Genomic DNA, 23,099 nt, shown 5'->3' on the forward strand with positions numbered 1-23,099 from the left:
TTGATGACGCATTGCGCAGTGCTCGTGCGCATTCGGAGCTACCGAAAATGGAGTGTGTATTGACATGTACGATGTTGGTAACGTAACAATCAGGGATTTTAAAGATTTTCCAATGCAGATCTAAATTTTTGGAGTAGCGTATTACCAATGAGTGTCAAGATGTCCAACTCAAACAGGTTTCAAAGGAGATCGGACTTTGAAATTGCAGGTTTATACGACCTCGAAAAAACTATAGGCAAGGGCCACTTTGCAGTGGTGAAGTTAGCCCGGCATGTTTTTACAAATGAGAAGGTTGCTGTTAAAGTGATAGATAAAACGAAACTAGATGAGATTTCCAAATCACATTTATTCCAAGAGGTTCGTTGTATGAAACTAGTCCAGCACCCCAATGTTGTGAGATTATATGAGGTGATAGACACCCAAACGAAACTCTATCTCATTCTAGAGTTGGGTGATGGTGGGGACATGTATGACTACATCATGAAGCATGATAAAGGTTTACCAGAAGACAAGGCTAGACGATATTTTAGACAAATTGTAGAGGCCATTTCATATTGCCATAAACTTCATGTAGTTCATCGTGATCTGAAACCAGAAAACGTAGTGTTCTTTGAAAAACTAGGCATTGTAAAGTTAACAGACTTTGGTTTTAGCAACATGTTCAACCCTGGAAAGAAATTAGAGACATCCTGTGGTTCGTTAGCATACTCTGCTCCTGAAATTCTCCTTGGGGACTCTTATGATGCACCTGCTGTTGGTAAGTTATTATCAGAAAAAAACATTGCATGAATTGTATTGTATCTTTATGTTGCTGCACAAGGTGCTAACAGTGAGAGAATTTGGAGTGTGAAATTGGACAATAGCGTGCAAAGGTTCACTCTGTATCATTTATTTAAAAATAATTTTGACCACCTCTAGTGCTGTCTTTATGCCTTATAAAGTATATTATACTTGCTTTTGTTGCTGCCTCTGTTGACATCTCATTTGGACAGCAACACTACTATTTTTGTTGGGGGGAGGGGGGGGGGTGGTGGGAGGAGGGTTTAATGAATCAGTACAATCCCTGAAGTCTTAATCATATTTTGGGTACATTCCTAAGATTAAAACTGTATTGATATGGTTTAAGATGCCAAGTTTAAATACATGTTATTGAAGACAAAGTGATGCCCATCTACGCATAATTTTGTACTTTGAAAATTGATCCCAAGTGTTCTGATATGCCATTAGAGTAAATTAAATATTTATGAGTAAGTGTAGATTATATCAAAGAGCCTGGTAATGTATTAAAGTTTTTAATAGTTGAGTCTAAATATACTTTTATATTGCTGATATTTCTGACATTGCTGAATAATGCTTTGTCTATGATAGAATTACAAGCTTTAAATAGAAAACTTGAAGTAAATTTAAGGTTTAATGTTTTGAATGAGAAATGATTCAGCCACACGGTAATGAATCGTGTAATACTTGACTCAACTAATGATGTTGTTTTCTGGATTGACTTCTTATCTATACCATTTAACATAAATTTGTGTGCAGTGTATATTTGGACTTTAATATTACCGAGAATGTGAAATTCTGTGTTCATCAAATGTATTTCTAGTATATATACTAGTATATTTTTGGCAATGATTATTTCAAATTAAATGATTTTGTGAAAATGTATTAAAAGGGATTTCCTGTCATTAAAATTTGAAAGCTTGAATTAATGTGCCAATCCATAAATCATTGATTCCTCAATTTCAATTGATAAATTGATAAGAAACAAAACAATTCATCTATGAATGTTACTTTTAGAATCAAGGATATAGCCTCCCCCCTTCAACCCCAACAAAATATGAATGATATCAGTCTCTTACCATCTATCAAGATTTAAAAGTGATAATTACATTATGATCATAATTAGATGGTAATTTGGATGAATAATATCTCTCAACCCCACCACACCTCCACCCTATCACCCACAACCACCCACCCACATTCTTCTATCAGCACCCCCATATTTAATTGTCAGTACTTGATAATTTGTGGTGTTGTATATTGACAATGTGATGAAGAATATGAAGATATAATAGGTAGAGACAGGACCACTTGTTGTGAAGATTACTGCAGCAAGTAGAGGTTGCACGGTGGTATTTTCCCCATCACACCACTAATACAGGGAGAGAGGCACTGGATTCCCTGTACAGTGTCAGAAGTATGTTGATGGCTTTGGAACATATGCATTCTTTAAAGAGAAGCATCCCTTTGACTGAAATATATGTCTGCAAAGTATTTTAACTGTAAACAAGGAGAAGAACAGTATTTTTAGCTTCTGATAAAATGTGCCAAGTCAAATAGATAACACAGAAATCTCATCTTCACATCAAAGTTTAATCACACAGGAAATTCTGTTATCGGAGTAGGAAATGCTTTATTTTTTTCCCCTCAAGTATTTCTTTATGAGACGCGAAAACAGGGCAAATCATAATTTGATTTGTTGGACTTTGTTGTTGTTTCCCCCCCACCCCCCCCTTCCTAAAATTGATTATTAATGATGTCATCACATGGAGTACAGTATATATGTTGTTTTATCCAATCCTTCAACACAACAAATTGACACACATCAAATTAAAGTACTTACTCTGTGCCATTTTGTCACTATTATGCTTCCTTTCTCTGTGCTATTTTAACCCAGAATCTAAACATTTTGGCAGCTGATCAAGATATGTAACTGAGATAGTGAATGAATTGGTGAGTTCATGAATGAGTTTTGCCCCAAGCCCTGGGAGATCATTGGGGCTTAGAGTAGCCCTGGACATCTGTTTTCTGTGGATAATCCTCTTTTAAACCTAAGCTAGCTCTTGTCTAAACAAAAGATCAACAACGTGTACTTCGGTATTTTTTGTTGTGTATTCAGTAATGTATAACTAGTACATATGTTGATGGTTTAGGTGTAAGTATTTTATTTTTTACATTACCATCAGTTCCTGTTGAGGTCTTGCAGGACAATACATATATAAGAAGAGAAAATGCAAACACACAAGCATACACTCGCACCTGCACGCACAAACACAAAAATAGGAGCTATTTATACAAAACTGGGATGTAAACAGTTTGAGTAATTTAATGAAAGCTTATAACTAATGCAAAGATCTAAACCATAGTATAGGAAAGAAAAACGTGTACTGTAGAATCAACTGTTCGTTGGGGGAAGGGGGGGGGGTGTCACTCCTTTTTGATTTAGTACTACATGTAGTATATACCGCTTGCCTATAAATGAACTTCCACGCAAACTAGGTAATGGCATTTGTACCGGGGTATTCTGGGAAGCTATTTTTGTTACTGAATGGTTACCTAAGAAATTGGAACTCCACAAACCTGTAATTATCTGACTACTCACAAACAAACCCCTCCAGGAAAGGTATTATCTGAGCTACTGAAAACATGGGATAGTAAATGTAGATGTAGGTTAGTGCTAAGTAAAACTAGCTGCACTAATTTGGATTATGATGATAAGTTTGTACTGGAAAGCCCTTGGAGTTGAAAAAAAACCTAAGATTGACATTTATGTGCTCTTCCAGTTACTCAGAGCATAGGAGAAGAGAATAAAAGAATTCTCTCTTCATGGGCAAAATAAGGAAAGAAAAAGATTTAGATTATTGAAGGTCATGAATAACTTGACCATGTTTTGTTTCAATGGATGTTTGCCACAATACAATGTTCTTTTACTAATTACTACATGTACTAAATTCAATATTTACCCCCCCCCCCCCCTCCAAAAAAAATGTCTAGAACTAAGTATTTACAATCAAATTATATTAAGAAGATTGACATGATCAATTGAAGGATCAGTTTTGCTTGTTATTTTTTCAGAAAGCAATCAGACAAGTGTTAAAAGACCCTTAAGCCCACCTTGCAGGCTTTTTTATGGATTAGAATTTTTCATACATGTGTATGTATATATTTAAAAAGTTATCCGTACATACGTTCTGAAGTATTTTGATAATATCAACCTGCTCAAGATTTTGTGTCCTGAAGAAACAAGGACATTTGTCCAAGGGGCCGTTATTATTAACGAACAAGAAACCTGTCAAAACGACCGTGTCATTGTTTTACACTTCCTGCATACTATTAAAAGGTCGAAATCGGTGTTTCAGATGTTCATGAATAGCAAATTTGTGGTTAAATCATCTGGTAATTAGGACAATTGAATTAGAGGTATGGAAATATTATGGCAAGATCTTGGATCGAGTTGACCTTGTTATTTTCGGTGACATCCTACAAGATTGATAGTTGATATCCATTTCATTTTTCCTCATGTTTTCTTTGATTGATAAGGATAGGGTATGACATTTCTTGTTCAGCACAGAATCTCTAGAACTCGAAGAAAGATGTGAAAAAGACTGAAGTGAAATTCCATTTTTCCATTGTACACCAATTTTATAATGTTAGAAGCCTGGATAAAAGATGTAATATTTGAAATGCTCTTGTTGTTTCAAGTGCAACATTTGGCAATGAGAAGTTTCTCTTTACACATAGATATTATTAGGTTCTCAAGAGATCATCTATAAATATTACAGATGACATGATTTTAATTATGTTGACCTATATTATAAGGACGCTCCTTGTCTTAACAGGCCTTATCATGACATTAGCAACTGTTGCACTGTTTCAAAGGGAAGGCTTCAATTTCTAGAGCATTTTGAAGGAATCTGTCTGTTCAAGCTACACAGATGGTGTCGTCTGTTGACATATATTGTTATGTAATATTGATGATAGATATATCTGGAATCAACATAAGAGTCGATAATACGAGAATTGTTTGGAGCATTTAAAAATAGACTGGGATGTTATGTCAAGTTTATAAAGACTTATTCATTTTAGGTAAAAACTAAAATATGATTTTAATAGATCTATTGTGAAATAGATGCTCCTGGTTCTCAATAAATCTGTTTTTATATTAATGACTTTTGTAATTGTTTATGTATGACTTGTTTATCAAGTAATTTAAAAATATCTGATGAACAAAAGACCAACTAGACCTACTGGTAATTTCTTAAGGAACTTCAACATGTTCAAGATTTAAACTACAGTCTTAATGCCAGGTTTTAAATTCTATTGGTTCTGGAAGGTTATCTTCTCTTCTAAGATCCAGTTGGACCTGGATTACTCGAGCCATGTTATCTTTTTTCCAATGCAGTATTTGTAAACACTTCTAAAGCAATCAAAAGGGACTATTTTTAGCCGAGTCGACTGGATAAAATTTTGATTGAGGAATACGATTTGTAAACACAATATGGTGAGGAAGTTTAACAACTGTCACTTGTATCGCAAGTGTAAACATATTTTATCGGGAATATATGTAAGCACCTTTAAATAAACATCACATCCATCACAAACATTGGTCTCTCATCGTCCAGGATGTATAATACTGTAATTAAATGCTATATTTAGGTCACTAGTAATAGGTTGCTGAACGTCCAAGTTCTTCATTTAGATTTCTGGGTGGGGTTTTTCGCCTTTGACTTGCGTAGGTATAAATGAGTGCATTTGATGCCCCTGTCTGTTTGGGGGAAGCCTCCAGCGTGTGTTTACTTAGTAGCTGATGTTATCGGGGATACACCCCTACTCAGATGGAAGGTCAAGTATTACAAGGCCTTGTGTGTACTGACCATCTTATTGCAGATTGGTTCAAGAAATGTTTGTTCACACAATTGCCATTGTTTTCAGATAACAAACATTGCAACATGTTATGTGTGCACTGTATTGTTAAGTTCATTAAAGTGAAAATAAAATTAAGGTGAAAAATATGGGGGGGGGATGATTATTTGAAATTATGTTGTAGGTAGATTATATGATTTAGTTTCTATCTGGATTGTATACTTATTCAGAAAAATAAGTTAATTGAATTCTCAAGACACGTTTTATTTGTGAATCCAAGGAATTCTGATGAAACATGACTTACATGTAAGTCTGTCTTTTAAATTTACAAAAAAAAATGTTTCAAGAGGTATAGGTTTTATTATTCTTTTTCACCATTGGTTTAAATATCAATTTTGCTGAAACTGTTCATTTTTTTAACTTCAGGTTTCTTTAAACTATAAGATAACATAAGAAATTGTTACAGATTGCGGGGACCCCACAGAACTTCACTATATATTCACATGATTTCCCTATATCTGTTCCTACCATACTATTAAGGAGTTTTACTGTAGCTGGTGATGAAACCTCTGTCAATGTAGTTTTGGTCCTAGAAGTCCATAAAGGTAACCTATTGTTGCTCACTGTAATTACATGGAAAATACTGGTACTTGAATAACTGTAGAGGAACAGTAAATGAAGTAGTTTAATCACTATTGTGTGAATCTTCTTCAACCTAGAATAACCTGATAGGGTCTGGGAAGAAGAGCAGTGGCCAAAGAATCCATATTAGAATTAAGGTTTTCTCTGCAGCTTAGCGTTTCTGCCTGATGTGATAGGTCCAATGTTATTATTCAATTCTTTCTTTGGTGATCTTATCCGAGACTCTAGAACAGGCTGCTTATATCTGTGCATCCATATAAAAAAAAATATCTCTTGACTCATATCAGCAAAAAAGAGGTCAAATCAATGTAAATGGAGTTTTTAAATTAAGTCTGGTTCTCATGCTTTGTTTCATATCAATAGGAGATCAAATTTGTCAAGAAGCACAGAATTGATTTTCGGGGTTTCTGACGCCCGGCAAAGACTAATTGTGGACGTAGTATATATTAAACACACTAGGTTGTCTTTTTAACTTCACTTCTGAATTAATTTTTTTCTCTTCCTTTTAAATTAATTTGCTAGCGTATCTTTTGCATGCCTGAAAGAATTGTGTGCTGTATGTGGTGAAAAAAATAATTGACAAATGACTGGAACATTACCATGATGGTCAGAGACACATGGAAATGGTTTGACATCATTCTTCATTAGTAAATGTCTTCATTATTGTTACTGGATTAATGGCATCCATGCTGATGAGATAAAGTATTTGTGAACCGAATTTCACATGTCCTTTCAGCAAACTTTTAGCTAGCCAAATGCATGCTTGTTTAAGTTTTAATGAAAACAAAAATGTACAAGAATATACAATGTATGATTAATAAATTACAAGCAACTTCTTTATTTCCCTTTTTTTTGGCCTGCTACAGTAAAACCCAATTACAGCCAACAGGCTTATAACGAATTCACACTTACAGCAAAGTTGATTATACTGTCTTCTCAACTATTGTAATTGTATTATGATTATATATTTATAACTAATTAAGGTTTCCATAAATCAAAATAGCGCATCCCTAGCACCTCGCTATATTAAGAGGGCTGGATGGCCATGGCCATTTTTAGACTGTACTGCTATCTTTTAGAAAAAGAGCTCATGTAAAAAGATATAGGAAAATAATTCACTTAAAAATACCAAATCCAAGATGGAGGGCAATAGAATTAAAACAAACAATTTTATCAAGCAAGTGATTTTCATTCATTTACATTAGTGAAAATCCCATTGAGTATCTGATAGTCCATTATGTGCTCTAAACATTTCAAATTTACACAGATTGCAGTATTTTAGTAAAATTTAACTAGAAAAGTTGAAATCAAGGGGGTTTTTTGTTGTTTTTTTTTAAACGCAATTTCTCCTAAATCTGTGCACATGGGTTATGTTAAACATAGAATTAACTTAAGACAGCCTAACAAATTATATCTAAAAATTTAAGATAATTTGATGGTTAATTTGTTGACCTCCCAGGCTCTTTAACACTGTTTTGCTGATATTCTTTTTGTCCAGTCCTAACTTTCATCTGGTTTTCTTTTTTTCAGATGTGTGGAGCCTAGGAGTGATTCTGTTCATGCTGGTCTGTGGGGTGCCTCCTTTCCAGGAGGCCAACGACAGCGAGACTCTGACCATGATCATGGACTGCAAATACCTGGTTCCTGATCACATCTCCAGTTCATGCAAAGAGTGGGTATCACAGCCAGTCATTTTCTTTTATTCTGTGGGTGTGATTGACCTTTTGTACTGTTGCACATGTTTGTCACCTTCCCTCGCATGAAGTCTTGCCATGAGTCAGTGGCAACATTAGACTTTGGCTTTATAATGCCTCAGTCATGTTCATGGAAGACTTGTTAATTGTTTATTAAGAATATTGTACATGATATTCTTTCAGAGAGAGAGAGAGAGAGAAAGAGAGAGAGAGAGAGTCTTATGCTAAAAAATGCTTCCTCACTGACTACTATAGTTGCATCAGTTTTCATCAATATTCAGGAGATTGGGGGGATTTTCTCTGTAAATTGAGAGATTATTGTTATTTCCTTCACATCTATTTGAAAGAAGAAATATCTGTTGAAACCTACTTTTAACCAATGCAGACATAGACAGATATAGAAATGGGTTTGCATTATTGAATACCTGTCTATGTATGGCTTGCTGGGGTTATGTGAGTTTCAGCATTTGCTTTGAAATATCCGAATCTTTGTATCATGTCCGATGAGACATTCAGTATGCTGGCATTTTAATAAGATAAAGCATTCACCTTTAATCATTGTACTGACATAGTAAACCTTCAATTTCCTAGACTTTGATATGCTTGCATTTGTTTGAACACTTGGCGATGAACAAATTTTTCTTGAATTAGCAGCAGTCATTGATGGTATCAATTTCAGATAAATAAGCAGGAAATAAACCCAACCTTTGAAGTATTTTGTTGGAAATTGTACAAAAATAATTTCTTTGCTAATCCTTGATGTATTTTCTCCAGGGGATGATACTGTTGTTGTACTGATGAACTATAGGTGCAGTGTTAATCTGTTTGTTTTCTCTTGTTGAAATGAAAACTTGATCCCATTTAACAGATTCTTTAACACCAGCCAACATTGACTTTTACTCTGACGTCACCTGCTGTTATTTTAAGGACCTGTTGACAGCCTTTAGCGTATTCCTATCACAAACTACAAGAAATATAGAAAATTTAGCATTTGCTTAACAGGTCTACCACGGTAGATAAAATTTTTGAGGTTAGGAGCTGTCATAAAGAAGATATTAATTTTTGAGTATTATTTTTTAGTTTGTGATGTTCAAAATTGTCTCATTCTTAAATTGAACCCTTTGGGAAAAATACTTTTTTGGGGGGGGGGGGGGTTGAATTATAAGAATGTCTTGTCACATAAAAAGAAGAACAAAATTCAAGCCTTGTGCTTTCTTGAATTATGTCTTCTACACACAGTGTGGATAAAACCAGACTTCATTGGTATTAGTGTTGACAAGCGCGTTTGTAGTTATGATAATAAGTGTTCTAGATATGCCTTACCATTTCTTCTGAATATACTTGGTGCTGCGAATGAATAAAACATGCTGATGTCAGCAGTTCTGTGTCAAACGTTTGTCAGCTTGTATATTGGTCTTGGTCTTGCCAATTCCTGAAAGGATATTTTTTTTTTGTAATTAAAATTTGACATATGCAGGTAATTATTTTATGGGTGCTCAGGTGTCATTAGTGGAATTGGTATTTCACTTATGGAGAGGAAAATGTGACACAAAAGTGTGTAGGCCTTTGTGGAATTAATAGCAATAAATAGTGCTTGACAGCTTCCTTTGTAGGACTAAATTGAGATCAATATTGCCATTGCTACCACTGGGAATATCTTCTCATGTTAGGCCATCAAAATTATCGCCCATAATTACAAGAAATCAATAATTGTAAAAGTTCCTTGCAACTACCTAATTGTAGATATTCTGTGTCAGATTTCTTCTTATTTTTTTTATCATTTATTGAAAAAAAACCCACCTCAGAATATGTTTTTATTCAACATAATTAAACGATCTCCTAACACCTCCTCTCCTTAAAAAAACCCTTTAGCTTGAAAATCTGTAGAATACATGTACCAATTTTTCTTTTTACATGAGACACACATATGTATACAAGGTGCATACTTTTGCAGGTTGCTGTACAGGTGTTATGTCAAAACACTCAACAGTGTTTAGGGAATGCAAAGTTGATGTGATTACAAATACAAGTTTTGTGGGTTATAATTTTACGCACTTCTTAGAGATACATAAGTATGAGCAAATAAAAGAAAAAAAAATAAAAAATCTGTTTTACCTGTACAGTTTATAATGTCTTAAAGGTATGGAACTCAAGACATTGGTTGAGAACAAAAAATACATGTATAGGAAATATGCATTGTATTAAGGAAATGAATGCCAATATCGAATATAAAAAGAGTGCTTTCTAGCAGATGAGGCAACTTTATTTTTGTGCAGGTTGAAAAAGGTGCTTTATTATTGATTTGCTAAAATAATTAGCCATTGAGCATCCAAAAACTCATATCAGCATTTTATCAGCATGTTTATTCAATCTTGAGCTGAACTTAAGTACATGGCATTTATTAAGGCATGGTTGAACTAGGTCATTAGAATTTATGTTCAGGTTATTCCCCTTGGTGGGCATAATTGAGGTCAAACCTCCTAAAAAAACTAAATTTCATTCATATGGGACAAAATATTTGATAGAATTGTACAATGTAGAAATAGTTCATTACTAGATCTTTTTACAAATAAGGGTTCTTAAGAAAGACTATGCTAAACTTTAATAACTGGTACGATGAGTTCACTTTGGTTGATTAACATCATGACAGCAACGGAAATAACTCATGTCTTTAATTTAAGAAATTCCTCAATGTTGACTGTTAAAAATTATTGGTAAAATTCTGGTACAGGTAAATGAAGGTTTGGTTAACCAGCATATCTTAACAAACGGTGCATGCGGAATAATATATTGTAAACATGGAAGTTTCTGTGAATTGATTGTCATATATATACTGATCTGGCTTAATTTTCAAATCTGTTTGGAGTCATTTTCATTTTGGCTGTTTATATTTCAGTTTGATACACAAAATGCTTCAGAGAGAACCTGTCCATCGTGCCAAACTTGGGGATATTCTGAACCACAAGTGGTTGTGTATGGGTGACTACATAGCCCCTTCAGTGCCCCTCATCTCAAGGGAACACCTCTCAGATGACGACCATAATTACCTCATAGAGAAGATGGTGGAGGGCAATATTGCTACTAAAGACGAAATTCTCCAGTAAGAAAACCGATCATCTTTCCCTGTTGAGCATTTACATGAACAAAATGGTTGTTAGATTTATCTGATATAAGTACTGCAAATAGAATGGTAAAATATCATTGATTTACTCTTTTAAAAACTTGCCTTAAAAAAGGAGCATTGTCTACAGGCTTCATTATTTGCTAGAAAAGGGAAAAACTCTGTAACTTTGAACTGCATGATGTCTTTTGTTATTGGAAGAAACGTAAGAGTAGAAGCAGATAATATATTTAAGAAATACATGTATTCTTATGTATTTTGTAATATAAAGACAAAATGCATTGATTAAAATGAAAAAGGAAATGAAATTGATAACTACAGAATTGATACTCATATGATGTTTTTTGGACAGCTAGCTTACGCTTATTCATTAACCATAAATGCTCCAACCCAGTTTATACTCGCATATTAGTTCTGCAGCTATCAAATTCATTCATGTAATATTGGCATAAATGTGGGATTGGTTTTCCATTTCACACATTGTCTCTGAAAGTAATAAATTAAAATACGGGTAATTGGACATGATAAATCCGTGGCGCTGAAGACTTGACGTCACTAGAGATCATTATGAGGGAGGCTGGAAGAATCATGTCTCTTGCAGAGAAAAAAAATTACGTCATATAACCAGGATTTCTAATCTGAAAATTTTTCATGACAAATGTATGAAATGAAAAGTGTCATTTTTTGACAATCATTCCATTAAAGTCAAAGAAGCATCCAAGTTTAAATATAATGGAAATCTCAAAATGATAATGAAATAAGGAAAGAAAATAAAACGCTCAAGATGATACTGAAATGTAATATTTTGCTCTTTTGTTATTATTCACGAACAGTAAAATGTGGTATGAGTGATCACTTTTATGGCAAATTCATGCTTACATCGAAGTCATTTTCATTCTCAAAATCATGACATTTATTGATAATCAAAATTTGTTTTCCCTGGAGCCCCTTTATAACAATGTTTTACTATAAGAGTATATCTTTTTTTATGAAAAAAATCAACCAAGACTATATTAATATTTTTTTTTCATAGATCCTTAGACAGAGACCTGTACGATCATATAACGGCCACTTACTATCTGCTGGCCGAACGCAAATTGAAGCGTCACCACCAGGAGATGGCGCTGGCCCAAATCCGCAAGCATTCAGCCCCCGCTGATCACAGCAGTCCAGCCCACAGTCTGAAGCCAAACCTGGAGCTCTCCCTCTCTCCTCGGTATGGTACACACCAATGGTTGGAAAACATTCATATTGTGTAGATGTACAGATTTAGCACTGTTCCTGTCTTTTATGTACATGTAGCCCTGTTTGTGAAGAAATTTAGAACAAGGGAGAAAAGTTGGTTTTAATTGATGTTTCAAACAGTTTGTTGTTTTCTTGGTCTTTTTTTTTTTTAGATATTGTAATAGGCCTTATATGTGTTTGCATTTTGACTTGCCAAAGAGATTCTGATAGTGGAAAACAACTGGAGGAAAACCCGACAGAAGACTTGCTCCAGTTGTTTGTTAATCTGTGCATTTATAGTTTCTTAGAAATTGACACAAGATTATTGATCTGACAACTGTGGTCATTAGTTAGACTTTGTTTTTATGTGGAAAAAATTGTGGTTTCCATTTCTATTGCAAAAAAAAAATATCTGGTAAGCCCAGCAAGCGCTTACTCATGAAAAATTGTGACTCAGAGAAAAATGTCTCAAATGTACAGCAAAATGCTGTAATGTATTCTGAAACAAACTGTTTACATAAAATAACATTGATACATGCAATCGAGTGATAACCGTCATACATAATACACCATGATCACTGTCAACCAATATGAATGATCAAAACATTATTTTCATTTTATATATATTCTGATATTTTTATTTTCATTTCCTTATCAGTGCCACCTCTCCTTATGGGTAAGGAAGTATATTCTTTTAAAATGGACAATGTCAATGCTGATACTAAACGTTTGGCCTTTGCTTTCTCTATTATAACTTTCACTCTCTTAATTGTGTATATAAATATATACTCTGGATTATGATATGTATGATCTCTTGTTGAATCGCTTGGTAATGCTCTAGCCAAAGTTCTCTGCTAGGATTCTTGCTTTGGGTCAAGGCAACAGGCTTTGCTATTAATGATGCCATGTATTGACTGTTTCTGAGCATTGCTTCTTGAAATTCTTGTTCAAACACAACAGGAGGGTTTGAAACCCTAATGACTAATTCCAGAAAACACAAGAAAGCCAGATCTCTGCTTACAATAGAGGAAGATGACATTCATGTTCATAGACGAAGCTTCAACACCATTGTTGAAATGAAAGAAGAAATGGGGGTTCAAGACGTTGACTATCAAGAACGTTTCCCCCAAACCCCAGTATGTATGGAATGGTGTGTTTGAATGTAATCATTTGAACATGCTGCAAGTTCATGCATATTGCTCATAAGGCATTAATTTAAAACCTTTTCTTTCTAGATCTTTTATTTAATTCATTTTGTTTTGTTTGTATGTGATATCACTGAAATGATTGAATTGGAATTCAATTATGTATCTATGTGTGATATGAAAGACAATCTTTGTGCTTCTTTAAAAGTGTCTGGTATAGAATGTTCTGCAAGTGTCTATCAGTGCCTGTGTTTAATCACTGTCTTCAAGAAATATCCAGGTCATGAATATTTTACAGATGCATATAATTTGCATCATTTTTTTTTTTTAGATTTACACGGACCATATATCTTTTCGCTAGGTCTTTTCAAGAGTCTGACATATCTAGATAGATGACACACATACAATTTGTCCTGCAGACAAAATTAGGCATTCAATCTCAATCTCGTCTCTTTAAGGGTGTTGTTTATTGGATTGGATAGTCATTAGAAGGTCTGTATCGTCCAGAATAGGTTCCTGAGAACTTGATAATTGCAGTTTTACTTCGGCTTATTGATTGAGATAAGCCGAGTCGGCCATACGTTCCATTTTAACCACAGTCAACTTCTTCTTCAGCAAGATCATTGACATCCAAACTCTTCCTACATGTATTGGTTGTCAAACACACCATTGAAAACTATTTTGAGTGAGGTCTGTTTTGAGGTTTTTATGTGTGTTGATTTATGGAATTATTCACTTTTGATATTTGTATAACAATGGAAATGTCTACGCATGAAATTTTAAGGATTTATAAATGGAAACTTTTAAGAATGCAACAATTTTATTATTTTGTGTATTAAAGTTGATGGGAATCAATGAGTGAAAAATGTATTGAAATTTGTGAAAATCAATAAGTAATAAGGAAAAAAAGGAGAAAATTTGTCAGTTTTACTTTATGCAGTTATGGGATAGGTACCTAACTACATATATTATAGTTTGAGGAAATGTATTTATCACATTTTTGAAAATGATTTCACATTGTGCCTGAGTTTGATGAAGCAATTGCAAATAAATCATAAATAGATTTAGACATAGGTACCTCTAGGTTTTATAGAATAAAGGATAGAGAATCACTTGATGAAGGATGAAGAGATATGCTTCAAATAATGATTCATTCATACATGTTTGTTAATTGAAAATGAATTTAACTTTGACAATTTGATATACATCAGTATAAGTAAACTAATGAAAATAACAATTCAATGAAATTCTACATGTGTACACTGAAACTGAGAGAGTGTTCTTTGTATTAACTTCGATACAAATATTCCAAAGCTTGGTTTGCAGGAATATTTACATGTTCTTGTACATGTGCAAAAGATGCATTATTAGCATGCGTCATATGATATTTTTTATTTCATTACATTTAACGTGTATGGTGATTCAAGACGATGTCACATATGTATGATTGTCATGACATCTCTTTCGAACATGTTTAAACCAAGTTCTAAGCATGACATCAGATAATCTGTAATTTGTCTTTCTTCTTTCCAGTGCATCATTCAGTAACCCCCCATCATCAGTTTGTAGCGACACAGAGCATGGTCCAATCTGACCATTGTGGTAATAAATACCAGTTTTTACCATTTGATCAAATTCAAAACGGCAATCTTGTGGGGTTTTTTTTTTTCAATTAATCTTTTACTTGAATTTATACTACAAAATAGCACATTGATTCCACAGTATTTTTCCACTTTTCCTTCAAAGTGGTATGCATTCTCTGAATATTGGGAGATTGGTTGGCTAATTGCAATGAATCTTTACAGTTAGGTGGGCTCTTCAGATGCCTATTGAATTTTTCAGGTGATATTTTTTTCCTTTTCTCCATTGTAATACCACATACACCGCTTCAGCGCACAGATTGCTAGAGCCGTTACTACGTCAATATCTGTTGACATTTCACTATTGACTATTGCGCTTTCGGCTTTGTTGACTATTTTGGGAATTTATTTTTGCTACACGGAGGAGCTTTCTTGCTGCTCTGTATTGATCATCAAATCTATCCAGAAATTTTCTGCTTGGTATACTTCAAGATTAACCTAAATCTTTTTTTGTTTTATAAACAACTTTGTTTACCTTTTTAAATCAATGAAATATTTTTTTTTACTCATTTATTACTTTGCAGCATATATATTATTATTATTCTTTAATTAGACCATTGAGTTTTTATGCATTTTAAGTGATTGTATTGTAGATCATACAAATTTAGAGGTTATAGTTTTCATGGGTTTGAAGTTTTTTTTATTTTTTTCAAATGTTTGTTTCTTTTCAAGCAATACTGAGGTAAAGAAGACCAGAACTGCTCCCTTATTTAATCAAACTGCACTTGATATTCCGGTTAGCCCTCCTCCAGTTGAATCCCGACACGATTTTATGAAAAGTTTAACAACCAGTATGACCCTAGACCGTAGAGCAGTTAAGTCCAATATTAAGACCGACAGATCAGGAAGTTTAACTGGGGCGGAGCCAAGTCCTGTGTTCCAGCTAGCTGCCGCCCAGAGATCCGGAAGTGTCAGCCCACAGACCGGAATACGCAGGTTCCTGCCGTCCCTCGGAACTATTCCGGACACGGTGCTCACTGGCTCCAGAAGCTCAACAGATCTTGATAAGATCAGCCAGAGTTCTAGCAATAGCAAGAAAAAAGGATTTGCCCCCATATCCAAAATTCAAATTCTGAAGTCGTTTTTTGAGAGAAAAGTTGCTCAACTGTCTGGCAAACCGACCACACCAGATAGATTTACTGGACTGTTCAAACCCCCCAAATCTTCCAAGGATAAACTGTAATTATCTATTTATAATTCTTTGCCTGCTGTTTGCTTGGTTTAGTCATGACTGAGAATCTTCCAATCTCGGTCAATTGCGTCATCCTCTCATGTCACAGACATTTCAATCCATTTGTTTCTTGCATGTCATAATCAAACTAAACTAATATGATTGGGTACTGGTTGGTTAAAACTCATCATATTTGTTCAGCATGTAATTGAATTGGAATATCTTACAAAAATTCACACTTCTGAAAATCTATTTTACATTTTCACACATATAACCAATATTGTTCTTATAATGAATGAATGAAATCATACACGTACTCCTAGGCAACATTTATACAGAACCCACACACACTCATCATTTACTGCTTTGATTACGCATGCAACTTAGCAATGACATTGCAGTTTTGCTTCTTCATTTCATATACTTCAATTTTAAACTTCTAAGAAGATGGTGCATATGCATTGTTTTTGAAAGAGCGAAACTTAGATATTTTGCATGTTGCATTCTTACCAGTAAAATCATATTTATTATGATCAATGAAAGTGCTTGCTTTTATGAGATTTTAACACGGCATGCTGGAAGAAAAATGGAGCTTACTGAACGCTGGCTTTACAGAGTAACACTAGCTGTTGAAGCCAACATCTAAATGAAATGAACATCAAATATTTATCATACATGTATGACATATCATTTTGTAATTTCTGGTGGGAAAAAACCAAACAATAGGCTCAGAATTTTATTATTTTTTAAAAAATGTTTTAAAAACCAAAGAATGGATAAGGATCTTGTGAAGAAACTAGGTGTTGTGAAATTGAGCATGGTACTTTTCGATGTAAGCATGTTGGAATGGAGAAAGAAAAAAATCCTTTTGGAATGATGTATTTCATTTCTGCCTTGATTTCTTCATCAAGTGGCACCAAACCAAGAATGGTACCTACCATTAACATCCTCGATACCGATGCTCCTGACCCCAAAGTCAAAGCCACCAAAAGCAAGCTGGGAAAGGCCAAAAAATCTAAGACAAAGTCTGATTGGTAAAAAATAAAATAAAACTAAAATCCGAATGATGATAAATGTATCCCTGCTGCATGCTGATGATGCATTTACCTGAAAATGATCAGCATTATAATATCTGTTGATCATTTAAATAATGTCTAGTAACCACGACAACCAAGTAGTTCATGTTGTTACTGTCTGACAAGTTGCGTAATCCTAAGCATCATTTGTCCAGATTCAGACTTGTACTGACTACATGTATTTTTTTTTATGTGTAACTGTGTTGGTACTCCTTAATGTGTATATGTTAGTGTGATTATATATTCCACTACATGTATAATCTAATGATTTCTAGTCATATTCTTAACAACCATGCCTCCTCTGAGGGGAGACTTTTATCAGGGGTTTGATTTGTGTTTTATGTATACACTGAAAGTATATATGTTATTTAGATGATATATATCCATTTATACAAATAATTCTTGTCTTATTGGAAGAACAAGGTGCTCTCGTTTGTTTTTCATAATTTTACTTCCCCACGTTTTCCAAGTATAAAATATGTCCTTCTGCAGATATAAATGTACTTGTTACTTGGGGAAAAAACAATCTGATTTCCTTGTGACAGTTTACTTTTTGATAAATATAGGTTCACATATTTTAATAGCATGTGCCAAACCTTATGCACATGTATGTGTACTGATTATATCCACCTTACAACATGTGTAACCCCGCTAACAAGGTGCTTGAATTGTCTAAAACTGTTATAAGATGTTGGGTATTGCATGTTTCAGAGAATTAACAATGTAACAGTTGCTTCTTTGCTAATTTTACTCTAGTTATATAAAGTTAAAGGTAAAGCAGAAAAACCATTTGGAATTTAATTTGGATTAAAGGATCTATAAAAAGAGCATTATACATTAATGTATTTGTGGAATCCATCTTTGTTAGCTGTGAAATCATTTAAGATGTGTTGTTTTTTATATATGAAAATATTAGACTCTTTATTCATCTATATCTGTATTTTTCAGTGTCCAATCTAAAGAACCGAAAGAGGAGCAGCTACGTCGTCCAAAGACCAGTATTGTCCAGTCTCTAGTGTCTCCTCCTGGGACCCACCCCACTCCCTCCACAACACCAGACTCCCAGTCCCGGGGGTCAAGGAAATTCAGTCTCATCCAAGAAGAGTCGATCGATGATGATGAAGAGGAAGAATTGATGGACATCGATCCAGGTGAACTCCGTCCAGCCAAATCCGTCGAAAGTCTCGACGACGGAATCCCTTGGAAAGGCTCCAATCAGATTATGCCCAGCTTCGAGCCATTTCAGGTGAAGAGACCTTTGGTGTCTGTGGCGAGTTCACCACAGCTGTTGAATCAGATCTGTGAGGAGAATGAGACAGACGTTGAGGAGGAGGATGACTTTGTGCCAAATAAACTGCATTCTCCAAAGCTGAGGATGAGCCGGGGGAGTTGTGCCTCTCCAGAAGTGTTGAGGAAGTATGAACAGAGAAAGAAGCGGTCAGGGTCAAAGGTGACAAGCTGTAGCAGTTCTGATGCAAGTGACACTGATGATACAGAGAAACGCTCACGGAAGGACAAACTCAAGCCAAAATTCATGCATCGGAGAGACAGTAGTGATCATTCTAGTGATACGGATGGGGGGCCTTCAGGACCACCCACAGGGGGGTTAGGTGGGGGTAGAGCAGCTACAGGGGGAGGGGGTAAAGACAGGAGTAGTAATAAGGACAGAAAGGGTGGTGGGGGCAGTAAAGGTCACAAAGAGGGGAAATCTGGGGGAGGGGGCGGGAAGCAACATACTCATTCATGTCGATCCAAAAGCGGAGAAACTAGCATATCTTCAGCCATATCTAACTTGAGCATGACAAGCATCAACAGTAAAAACAGTCTAAAGTATATTGTGGAAGGGGACGAGAGCAATGATAGTGATGTTGAAGACAATGACATGAAGACCGACGATAAGGAGGAAATGATGGCCAGAAATTACATTGACAAGGTGTGCGACAAAGAGAACAAGAGATGTGAGGAGGTGTTCTCGCTGTGCGCGTCCGACTGCAGCGGTTATCAAGGCAGGAAGGTGTACGGGAACAGACTCAAAATCAAAGTGGACATCAACAGAAACAGTTGCTGCAATGTACAGGACTCCAAGCTTCATCCAATCAAAATTCAGACCAAATGTTGCTCTCTTGTGTGAAGGGGGGGATTGTTTTTATTACCTGTATCATCACTTTATTTATTTAATTTTTGTCTCCCTTTGTGTCATATTGAAATTCTCTGAAATGTATTCAGTCCTAATGTACAGCATATAAATTGTCTGAGTTGGTTTGATAAAAAACTTTGGTTTTAAACTTTGACAACATTTTTTTAAAAAGCCTGTAAAAATGGAATATGCGGGTACATGTATGTATAATTTTTCTTTTAAAAATCGCCTTGATTCGTTGATCATTATTCTGCTTTAAGAAGCAACAGTTTTAACTGAAAGACAGATCTTTGTTAAGGAGATGGTTGATATTTTGATCTTTTCATTTGCTTCAATATACATTAGGGCTATGTCATTTGAAATGCTACTGTGTATAAATACACACCTGTACATTTGTAGCAAGTGGAGCATCATATCTTACCGGTCAAAAGGACTTGAGATTTTACCAATATTTGTTTACATATTTTTAATTAGTCTGTCGACCCCTTATTTTTTAATTTTTGTTTTTTTCGGGATCATATCTTTGTATCACTCAAATGGCAATACATAGTAATGGTTGTTTCAGGGACGATGTAGTTCATATGAGTTGAGAAAGCTGACACTTAATACTTGACGTGTGTTTGTGATGTTTGTGTGTAAAACAAAAAATATTTTCTTTTCATGGCTGTAATTGAGCAGTTGGAATGTGCATATTCATTAAAAAGCTTAGAATGACTTGGCAAATTTAGCTAGAGGAAAAAAAAACAATAAGAAACACGGATGTATATTTTCTAATAGAAAAGAAATACTTTGTTGAGATTATTTTTTTCTTCAAATTAAGTGTTATTCTACATCAAAGCCTGTGTAGATAATATTAATATCATTGAATATTTATTGTACATAATGTTGATAGGTAGATAAGAGTCCTAGTGTTAACGTCACGGAGCTGGTTTCCTTGATGTTAGCATAGCAGAGTTGACACTGTAGTATAGGGAATTTAGGGAAGTTCAAACTACACATAGTCTGAATGAAGAAGGACTTTCACTTGTCATTGGGCAGAGATTAAAACTTGTGAGTGTTAAGAGGAAGATTAGTACGATACATGTTGTGAGGGAGAGAATTTCGCCAGATTGATTTGCATGTTTTACCTGTCTTCATTTTTTTTTTTTTTTTGGTGAAGTGTGTAATTCTTGTTGAACGCTGTTTGATGATTCATTTCAAAGAAAATATATGATCCCAGCAAATTTCCCCTTCATCATCAAACAACCGAATGTCTTTGCGAACATGTTTTATTTCTATTTGCAATTTAATACCAGATTAATTTTTAGAATTATTGTTATCAAATGTTGATTTTTAAATTTATAAAATTTCACACCTCTCTTTTTAATGGAAGGCAACTTCTCACACTCGAGTAAGAGTTATCTTTCCTTTCATAATGTGGTGGTTTATTTTGACAATCATTTTGTAAAAATATATACATGTAATTGTTTCATTCCTGATCAATAATAGATGACTACATGGAAAGTGTTTGAATTGTTTACTTGTTTAATATTGTATAATAATCACTACAAGCTACATGTATTGCAAAATAATTACAATGCTATCTTGTCCTATAATTGCTACATGTTGAAAAGGGTTGTATTTACCGTTTATGAAGATTTAAAAACAACAACAACAAATTTTCATGTTCATATGAATTATTTAATGTAACTGTTGTGTAATATCGCATGTTTAAATTATTTCATCGTCAGACTTATAATAATGACTTCAATTTCAAAATGACTCTCCTAATGAATGAATATTCACTAGATAACCAACAACAATGCTTGGGCTGGGCAGTTTCTGTCTTCATTTTAAAAGGATAATTAGGATAAAAATTATCTCTTTAATACTGTAATAGCCTGTATCAATCTTGTTGTGACTATTAGATAGTTTATTGTATCCATGTCAACAAAGTGACTTTGTTTGTTATCTATAGCAGCTGTTATTTGTGTGAGAGCGCCCTTGTGTGTTGATAAAGTGCTTTGTTGAATTTGTGAGATATATGGAAAATAGAAACTTGTAAAAAAAACTCCAATTTCCTTTGTTGTTTTTTTTTTTTATTATTCCAATAGAGAATTCTAGATATATCCAGGAACTATTTCCTATTATATTTAATGGGGGAAAACTGTTGCGCATCACAAAATTATAATCACAATTAATCATGTCTTGCTTGATAGATATTGCCAAAACTTATTTCTGAAATCTAAGAAGTGTAAAAATTCATCAGTATTACACACTAAATAAGACATCACATCCATATTGAATGCTGATGCAACAAGGAAATATGCCGCAGAAAGGATGCCAATTCGGTTTGCGTAAAAACTATTATAGCAAAACTCCTCTGTTAACTTTATTATAACTGTAAGAAAAATAAATATCATGAGCGACAATGAACATTAAAAAGAAGAGGCCCATGGGTCACATCGCTCACCTGAACAGCAGTTCCTTGTAACATTACATTTCGTAGCATATGCTTTTTCTATTTTAAACATTGAACCCCTTTCTGGGGACCCAGTATTGGTCCGAGGTTTATGGTTGGCTTGAACAACATAAATAGTAACATAGAAATGAAAATGTGTAGCACTGCGGTGGGACCGCACGTACACAGCCTGAAAAACTGAACGTAGAAGAGTTCCACTTCAAGAGGAATAACTCTCAGATTGTACAGAACATCAAGAAAGATAACTCTTGGTTCCACTACATTAGAGTTTACACAATTTGAGGATCCTTGCATAGTAATCTCACAAACTGTAGCTTTATAGTTCAAGAGAAAAACTTTTTAAAAACATTTTCAATATATCTTTCTATGTTAAACTTTGAACCCCTCTTGGGGCCACAGTATTAGTCCAGTGCTAAAGCTTTAATTATTTGGAATCTACATTATTTAAGGGTGCTTGCATAGTAATCTCACAAGCTGAAGCATTATAGTTCCCTAGAAAACGATTTTTCAACATTTTCCCTCTATATTTCTATGCTAAACTTTGAACACCTCTAGGGGCCCCAGTATTAGATTGAGGTCACGGCTTTTATAATTTCGAATCTACACTATTTGAGGATGCTTACGTAGTTTTCTGACAAATTAATGCATTGTAGTTCTCGAGAAGAAGATTTTTAACATTTTCCATATATACTTCTACATATAACTTTAAAACCATCTTGGGTCCCCAGTATTAGTCCAGGGGTCAAGATTTATGGTTACATTGAAATTAATGTTAAAACGGGCTTGGTCCCTGTGCCACTAACATTGCATTGCATTACACATCATGGCACCAACACGGCTTTTCATTACCCATCATGACAGTTACACAGCTTTACATGACTGTGTTGCGTCACCAGATGGAAGTATTAGGGTATGGCCAAATAATGAAGTATTGTCGAAATAGAATGCCCTTTTCCATCAGAAAAGTAAACATCTGCTCATTATAGTCTGTCTGATTATTACGGATGCCAGTGTCTTGCTGAAATAGTGGTATTAAACACAGATCGGCTAATTTATATTACATACTCAAGGGAAAGCACCACATTTTATATTATTATACTTTCATGATAAATACTGATTGGTTTAGACGCAGTTTATAATCCTTTCTA

At 34.4% G+C, this 23,099-nt stretch overlaps 1 protein-coding gene across 3 annotated transcripts; it reads left to right on the forward strand.

Moving 5' to 3' along the window:
• The first annotated feature begins 29 nt into the window (after positions 1–29).
• Positions 30–21,737, forward strand: LOC128187790 (SNF-related serine/threonine-protein kinase-like). 3 transcript variants are annotated; one of them, XM_052858381.1, is made up of 8 exons: positions 30–757; positions 7,813–7,954; positions 10,873–11,076; positions 12,131–12,313; positions 12,980–12,997; positions 15,779–16,285; positions 17,189–17,311; positions 18,302–21,737. In XM_052858381.1, the coding sequence occupies exons 1-8, from the start codon at positions 148–150 to the stop codon at positions 19,482–19,484; spliced, it is 2,970 nt and encodes a 989-aa protein (XP_052714341.1). In that variant the 5' UTR covers positions 30–147; the 3' UTR covers positions 19,485–21,737. The 3 variants fall into 3 exon arrangements, with proteins under 3 accessions (XP_052714341.1, XP_052714343.1, XP_052714342.1); XM_052858383.1 differs by lacking the exon at positions 17,189–17,311; XM_052858382.1 differs by lacking the exon at positions 12,980–12,997.
• The last annotated feature ends 1,362 nt before the right edge of the window (positions 21,738–23,099 follow it).

This window comes from Crassostrea angulata, chromosome 6 (assembly GCF_025612915.1).
Source record: "Crassostrea angulata isolate pt1a10 chromosome 6, ASM2561291v2, whole genome shotgun sequence".
NCBI lineage: Eukaryota > Metazoa > Mollusca > Bivalvia > Ostreida > Ostreidae > Magallana > Magallana angulata.